General features: G+C 38.5%; 1 protein-coding gene across 1 annotated transcript; it reads left to right on the forward strand.

Annotated features, from left to right (window-relative positions):
• Positions 1 to 1,025: 1,025 nt before the first annotated feature.
• On the forward strand, positions 1,026 to 7,782 carry LOC107574784 (phosphatidylinositol 3-kinase regulatory subunit gamma-like). The gene is made up of 6 exons (XM_016261224.1): positions 1,026 to 1,272; positions 1,340 to 1,358; positions 2,661 to 2,787; positions 3,415 to 3,536; positions 5,155 to 5,331; positions 6,669 to 7,782. The coding sequence occupies exons 1-6, from the start codon at positions 1,209 to 1,211 to the stop codon at positions 6,850 to 6,852; spliced, it is 693 nt and encodes a 230-aa protein (XP_016116710.1). The 5' UTR covers positions 1,026 to 1,208; the 3' UTR covers positions 6,853 to 7,782.
• Positions 7,783 to 8,568: the final 786 nt, after the last annotated feature.

Raw genomic sequence — 8,568 nt, forward strand, 5'->3', positions numbered from 1 at the left:
CGTTTTCTACAAAGCCCCTCCTTCCGACAAGCGCAGTCTGCTCTGATTGGCCAGCTGACCCAGTGCATTGTGATTGGCCGAACACCACAAGCACTCGTCGGAAATGTAACGCCCCTTGTTCCCCCATGTAAATAAATGGTATCGTCCAAAGACACTTATATCGTCCCGAGTTTTATTTACTCAGAAGGATATTTAGAGCAATGCTGTAATGAACGTACTGATCATGGCACACGATTATAAGCGTTATTGCTAAGTTTTATTTTAATGACTGGCTGCCAAATTATAACAATTGCAGTTCTGTATTACATATTAAACTTGCTATTACAACACACAACACCAAACAAATTCAAACGAAGAGTGAATCCTAGATTTTATTTAACAGTCTTTCTGAGCTGTTCCGTCATAGACGTGCTCAAGATATCATCATGCAAGCACAATTCACAAGTTTTTATGTATTTAAGAAGCATGCTGCTTGGCAGGCTTAAGCAGCTAGTGTTTGAACACTACTGAAGCGCAGAAAAGGCAGACAATGCCAACAGTACACAATGTTCCCTACTGAAGCAACTCCCCCTGTGTGTGCAGCATGACCTTTTCAATATTGAAGTGATTCAAAATCGTGACATTTTTCTTTATTCATTTAGACATTTTTATTATTCCTTAAACGTCACAAATGACAGTGTCCGTGTGCAGAAAACGCAGAATTATGACTTTAAACAACTTGTTCAAGAAAATTACCGACGGCACGATGCAGGACAAAAGCGGACCGTAGCATAGTTGCGGGGAGAGGGGGTGAAAACCCCTCGCATTAACACAACAGCGGCTTTAAATAAGTGGATATAATTAATAACCAATTATAAAATTGATTTAACTCAATAGTCTTATAAAGCAAAAGCAAAGTATAATATCAACAAAGTAATAATAACAACAAAACGACTACATCCCGCTTGAAGGTTCCCCCATGTAAATAAATGGTATCGTCCAAAGACACTTATATCGTCCCGAGTTTTATTTACTCAGAAGGATATTTAGAGCAATGCTGTAATGAACGTACTGATCATGGCACACGATTATAAGCGTTATTGCTAAGTTTTATTTTAATGACTGGCTGCCAAATTATAACAGTCGTTTACAGTTATTCAACGTTACGATTTACAGTGTTCAAAAGGGCTTAATTCACTTCAGCAACACGATCCATTGTTGAAGAAAGGATGTCATCGTCTGCAGAACCGTTTTCTTACATCGAAATGAGTCGAGTCAGCGCAGCTGGCACTGGTTCGTAACTTTATCCGTGTATTATTTGCTTCTCATCTGTTTATATTGGGTGTTTATTCTGTTCAAGTCACTCTGCCTTTGTTCTGGTTGTCTCGGCACGAGCGTCAATCTCGGGAACAACAATAACAACATGTCAGTGTCCGGCGAAGTTAACATTTGTGAAAGTTAGTTCGGATGCTATAAAAGTGAGTCGATTCAGTCTTGGGCTTCTGCATGTCTCGACATGTCACCGCGGAGCTCGTTCGGGTCAAACTACCTTTCCTACTATGGCGAAGCGTTAGCTTATGAATATTAAATAGGCAATGTTGACGTTGCTTGGTAACAGTCCTCGAGCGTCCAATCACTTCACTTGATTAGTATTCATGAGCCTCGCACAGTCTTCAGTTCAGCCAATCGCAGAGGTCCGCTGGTCAACGTCTCTTCACGTTGTAAATATTCACAAATCGTAACCTTCTCCATAGTAGAAATCTATTACATATATGCTAATATGTGGTGGTTAACAGTATTAGAATAAAGGTTATTTATTTTGTTAAAATATTTTTTTTTAATTCAACGATTTGCAACTCCTGTTTGTATTGTAAGGATGTTATGGATATGTATATCTGACGAAAATGTTAATGCTTAGTTACATTTTAAATGTAACGTTTAATGCATTAATTCATTTTACAGTACAGCTATTAAATATTTAATCTATTTTACACAGAAAAAAATATTCCTGTTAATGCTTAAATGTGTTTTCTGTGTAAAACAGTTGAAATATTAAATATATTAACTCATTTTACAGAATGTAAATACTTTTTATCATAATATATCATGAGTTATTTTATACTGAAATATATATTCATATGTTAAATGTGTATATATATAAAATAAAAACTCACGGAAATCATAGACTTTATTGATAAATACATTTATACTAGGGCGGACAAATCGATTAATCGTGATTACTCGCATCCAAAATAAAAGTTTGCATGCTGTGTAAATATGTATATATAAATAAACACATACGTGTATATATTTAAGAAATATTTACATGTTTGTGTGTGTGTGTGTGTGTGTGTATATATATATTTAAATATATACTACATATATTTCTTATTTTTACATGTATGTGTGTTTATTTATATATACTTATATACACAGCATGCAAACTTTTATTTTGGATGCGATTAATCACGATTAATCGATTTGACCGCCCTAATTTATACAAAATCTACTAAGATTTTTTTTGTGTATAAATCTGTTTATTCTTTTAAATAATATGTATATATAAATAAACCCATACGTGTATATATTTAAGAAATATTTACATGTTTGTGTGTGTGTGTGTGTGTGTGTGTGTATATATATATATATGAACACCTTTAGTCATTAAATTCATTGCATTTTCAGGATCTGCCTGTGAAGGAAGAGTTTTTGAGTGCAACCAGAGAGAAACTCCATGAATGTTTAAGACTGTTTCAAAAGACGGCCGAGTATGACCAGCTCTATGATGCTTGCACTACGCTATTACAGGTAAGCCATGGAAAAGGTTCAAATCAGCATTATTATAGTAGTGTTTTTTAAATTAGTTTATATTTGTATATTATTTTCAACTGAATTTCAGTTTTAGTATTAGAATTCGTCTTCACATTTTTTTTTGGTAGTTATTATTCGTTTTTATATATTAAAACAATACTGTGTAGTTATTATTATAAATTTTTTTTGGGTTAAGTTCTTCCTATACTTAATTACGTCATGTACAGTAATTATTAAAAAATATTAAAACAAAAAATATTTAATAAAACAAATTAAGACAAATATAATCATGTAAAAAATCTATATACTACATTTATATATAACTATATAGAAATAATATCGATTTAACTGATATTTATTATTTACCTAAGGAATGCAAAATGTTCACATAAAAAAAAAAAAGTATTTCTAATCACTGCCAACTAGGAACAAAAATATATAATGAATATGAACCGAATATCTACATTTAGTTAATTTGGGGTTTTCTTTTTATTTTAGATTATTTTAAAGGCAGTGATTTAAGTTTTAGGTTTTACATCTAGTTGTAAAAAAAAAAAAAGAAGAAATGTATATCAAGTATATCAAATACACAGCTTTTCTAAGATTTTCCCTGTTGCTTTACAGGAAATCCAAAGGAGAAATCCATTTGAGGCCGTCAGTCTGACCGAGATCTCTAAAGAGCAGTGCTATTCTCAAGAGAAATCTTGCAAGGATTTCCAAAACCCAGTCCAGAGTGAGCCGAAAGAGTGAGTGTTCAGATGATCTATATGTTCAAAAGAGCACCAGGGTTTCTCTTGGAATTACGCCTGGTAACGTGATTGTTGAATGTGGCTTGCCAGTGCAAAAATCAGGATGTTGTTATGTGGATGTTTGGTAAAGTGTAGCAACTAGGCGGTTGCTAGGGTGCTCTCAGTGGTTGCTAGTTCATTCCTATGCAGTGGTTGCACATCCATAAGTCTCCATGATACTGCTTAATTTACAGTACAACAGAATTTGGCAAATCTTGGATGAGTACCTCAAAAGTAGGGCTGTACACTTACTCAAATCATGAAATGGACTAGTGTCTGTGAATATTAAAGCTCAAAAAGACTGCTAATTAAATATGAAGTCTGCATGTTCTGTGTGTCGAATGAGTGAAAACACAAATACAGATATTTTTAATGAAACCCGAGTGCTTTCTATCCAACATTATGACACTTCAATAAGTTAAGAGGTCTTAAGGAAGTCCATATGAACCGAGGGGTTTATTCCAAGTCTTTTGAAGACACATGATCGGTGTGACGATGAAGGGCGAATTTAATTTAGGCTTTCAGCCATATAAGTTTTGGGGGAATGGACTTTCAATGGAGGGACAGAAATCTCTCGGGTTTCATTAAAAATATCTTCACTGAACTGTGTGACATGAGTCTATTTACACTAACTCCGCCCACCAACGTCTGATTGGGCTAGTCAGCACTGAACAAAGACGCTCGTTAGACGTCAGTTTCAGTGGCGTAGATGGTGAGGCGCGTGCTTTTTGACGCGATCGACCCGAGTTCGAACCCACCTTTTGCCAAACTTTTTTTCTTCCTTTTCAAATCTCATATCGCATCGGAAAGGCATTTATTTTCAGCAAAAATGAAAGAAGGGAGGGTTTTATTGTCCCAATAAGGGGGCATCTATTTAATAATTTGAATTAAAATGATAATTTACGCTCAATACATTATTATTGCGTACTGTTTTATAATGTACTACAATACTGAGGTGCAGATAATTGCTACTATTTGCAACAAGTAGTATAAATAGCAGGAAATCTTGCTGTTTTAACATAGTGTAAATAGAATCTATAGCTATTTGCACTTAGGGTGCTTTCACACTAGCACTTTTGGTGCGCACCCGGGTTCGATTGACATTGAACGCGGTCTTCTGAACTCTGGTGCACACCCGCGAACCGTACCCGAGTCTGCTTAAAAAGGGGTGGTCTGGGGTACGGTTCAAGTGAACTCCGGTACGGTTCGCTGCTGATGTGAACGCAATCGTACCAAAATCAAAACCAAGTGTGAAAGCACCCTTAGTGTAAATAGCATATCGTTAAAAAATACTGCTATTTTCACTTAGTGTAAATAGCCGCTGCCTTATTTTTATTTGAACTCTACAATCTACCTGCCACCACTGATCTTATTTAAAAATCCGCTCAATATAAAAGCACCTTTTGAAGCCGTTTAATTTCCCGTTTTTATTAACGAAGTCAGAGGGAGCGAGCGGGGACACGTCTGGCTGCTGTCTGATGCAATAGGTCTGTAAGGTCTGTAGAGACGATGGCTGGTGAACAGGGAACTGGCATTTACAAGACAAATCCAGATGATCAAGTGGTTGTTTTCTCAGGTCTGCATATGAGGTGAAAGAGGAGGAGGAGAAGAGTGTGGAGCTCCTGGAGGAAGAGAGCTGGTTTGTGGGGGATCTCGGTCGACGGCAGGCAGAGGAGCTTCTCCAGGGGAAGCCGTCTGGAGCTTTCCTCATCCGCAACAGCAGCACCAAGGACTGTTATGCCTGCTCTGTGGTGTAAGTCATCAGTCAGCGGTGTTTGATCATGTGTTTAATCACACGAGAACTGAAATGCATTCCTGTTTGCTTGTTTGTATGTTCCATAACTTCACTGGCATCTTCAGAGGCTATAGTCTCATATAGGGAGACATTTGACGAATTGTGTGAAGTCTGCTCCACGTTGCATCCTATTCTGGCCACTTATGGCGCGTTTCCACTGCGTGGTACGACTCGGCACGGCACGGTTCGGCTCGGCACAGTACCGCTTTAGAGTGGGCGGGATTATTCACATGTGGTTATAGTTGCGCCGCCTCTACTACCACGACTCCTAAAAAAAACTTTTTCATTCCGCGTCACCCCATCAAGCTCTCGCTGGATCCGCTCCTCAGCTATCAACGAGAGGAACGTCTGTACTTCCTCAACAGACCACAAAAAGCCATTTTTTGGATGTTACAAAAAGAGCGTTTGTTCAAAACGGTTGCGTTCGATCCTTCGCTGGCTGTACTGATTTAAATCTAGCGGTTCTGTTGTGTTTGTGTCGCAAGTTCAGTGATGCAGGTAGTGACGATTCTCTCCGGCCAATCCGTGATCAGCAGAGTTTACACATCACGTTTTGGTAACGGTACGGTTCACTTGGAACCCCAAACGAGGTGGTACTAAAAAAAGGACCAGATACCAGGTACTGTACCCAGTGGAAAACCCCCCAAAAGTGAACCGTACCGAGCCGTACCAAGCCGTACCACGCAGTGGAAAAGCACCATAAATAAAGTACCAGGTACCAGGTACTGTACCCAGTGGAAAAACCCCCAAAAGTGAACCGTACCAAGCCGTACCACGCAGTGGAAAAGCACCATAAATAAAGTACCAGGTACCAGGTACTGTACCCAGTGGAAAAACCCCCAAAAGTGAACCGTACCATGCCGTACCATGCAGTGGAAAAGCGCCATTAGACTGGAGAGAAACGACCGATTGCATTATGTGACGATTGTTGAGTTCCACTTCAATGAACCGATTCATTTAATCGAACAGATTCACAATATTAATCCACCTTAAAGAGCTAGTTCACCCAGAAATGAAATTCGGGCATTTACTCACCCTCATATTCTGTCAAATCTCCATGACTTATTTTTTTCCGCAAAACACAGATGGTAAAATGATATTTCTTCATCAGTCACTGATTGTCCCTTCACTGTCAATTCTGCTCTGCTTTCTGCTATGATTAAAGAATCAAAAATGAAAACAGAAAGCATTTTAGGTCTTTTCGATTCTGTTTTGGTTAGTTTTATAGCAATGCATGAGTGTTTCCGTTTTTAGTTTCAGCTCTCCTAGCCCTGCTCTTATCTCTGCATCCACAGGGTCGGCAGCCAGGTGAGGCACTGCGTGATTCGCCATACGGAGCGCGGCTTCGGGTTCGTCGAACCGTTCGATCTCCACAAGTCTCTGAAGGATCTGGTCATGCACTACCATCACACCTCGCTGGCACAGCACAACCAGGCTCTGGACGTCCGGCTCGCGTATCCAGTCCACATGTCCAGCTGAATCCACTGGCCTCCTGCCGGAGATGATCTGCACTAAGACTGAAGGAGACTTCGCCCTAGTTGGCGCGCGTCCCTTGATTTTAGCATTTGAACAGTGTACATGTGCAAAGATCGGAAGCGACTGTCAAGCAGTTTGTTTGTATATTGCACTTCCCAAAGCATTCCTCACGGACATAAAGATACTCCAGTACTTGAACAAGTGTTGAATGAGCCCTTTGTAGACATGTTTACAGACACGTCAGAATTAGTTTTTAAGGGTTTCGTAATACAGTCATGCTCTTTTAAGCAAACAGATGCAGTAGTAGTTTTTGTGGGGATGAATGATTATAATCTTTTTATTATAATTCATTCATCACCGAAAACATTTAAAAAAATGTATCTTGTGAATGTAACACCGTTATTGAAAGACACACTTTCAAATCTTGCTTTATAACTAAAACAAGATGCCTGCCGTTCATGTTCTTTTTCGCACCCAAGTTTCTGACACATGATTTATTTGTTCCAGAGAAACATCTTGAAAACTGGTTGAATTACATTTTAAAGACAGCTTGAATATTTTGTGCACAATGCAAGTATCAATTTTGCACCTGTTAAAGAGAAACAGGAAATGTATTTGATGAATTTACGTTTCTGGCATACTTCTAATGTTTACCTTTTTTTACTATGCTTTTTATTTTTATTTTTAGGAAAGCCAGGGCAGTGCCGTTGTCTTACGGGCTTTTTCATGGAGTTTAATAAATACGTGTGTCTGTGGTAAACGACACAATGCCAAACTGCTTATTCTTAAGATGAGCAACTCTCTGTAAAATGATTTTTTTATTTGTCATCTGGCAGCAGCGGAACGTTTTCTTCTGCAGAGCTTATTTTTTGCTACAGTGTTTTCCCTTTGCATGCTTCTTAAAGAATAAAATCAAAAGTGATTGAGGATAAATTCAGAGCTTATGTCGGATTTATTAAATGCATTTCACTTTTTTTATTTTGATGGTGCTCTCAGACATGCTGCTGACCTGAAGTGACTTTGCAACTACATGCCAACTAGCAGTCATTAGAGTGTTATTAGACTGTTAGTAGAATAAGTTGACATGTTCTTGCAAAGTGACTTATAGTCAGTAGACCATCAAAATAAAGTGTTAGCAGATATTAAAGGGATAGGTCACCCAAAATTTTTTATTGAGATATATTTTGAAGCATGTTGGTAACCAAGCAGTTTCTGGTCCCCATTGACTTCCATAGTATTTTATTCTATACTTCCAAATGGCTACCAGCAACTGTTTGGTTACCAACATTCTTCAATACCTGCTTTTGAAAAGTGAAGCCAAGTGTGGTGTCCCATACTTGGGATTTGTGCTCTGTATTTCACCCATCCCAAGTGCACACGTGCACACACACACACACACACTGAACACACACCCAGAGCCATTTTTGCTGCAGTACTCAAGGGTCTCACCTCAGTCATGGTATTGAGAGTGGAAGAGAGCGCTGGTCGTTCACTCCCCCCACCTACAATCCCTGACACTACAGAGACTCGAACCCCCAATCTTTGGGTTACAAATCCGACTCTCTAACCATTAGGCCATGACTGGCTTTTGTCTTCAGCAGAAGAAAGTCATCAGTGCTATTTTAATATCAGTGACAAACTACTGTACACTCTAAAAAATGCTGGGTTAAATACAACCCAGTGCTGGGTAAAATAGGGACAAACCCAGCAATTGGGTTG

The sequence above is a fragment of the Sinocyclocheilus grahami genome, unplaced genomic scaffold (genome assembly GCF_001515645.1).
Source record: "Sinocyclocheilus grahami isolate Dianchi unplaced genomic scaffold, SAMN03320097.WGS_v1.1 scaffold2338.1, whole genome shotgun sequence".
Lineage (NCBI taxonomy): Eukaryota > Metazoa > Chordata > Actinopteri > Cypriniformes > Cyprinidae > Sinocyclocheilus > Sinocyclocheilus grahami.

Coding starts and splice junctions, on each gene's coding strand:
- LOC107574784 (XM_016261224.1), top strand. CDS start 1,209: ATGTCATCGTCTGCAGAACCGTTTTCTTACATCGAAATGAGTCGAGTC. Junction 2,788..3,414: donor CTTGCACTACGCTATTACAG/GTAAGCCATGGA, acceptor GTTGCTTTACAG/GAAATCCAAAGGAGAAATCC. Junction 3,537..5,154: donor GTCCAGAGTGAGCCGAAAGA/GTGAGTGTTCAG, acceptor TTGTTTTCTCAG/GTCTGCATATGAGGTGAAAG.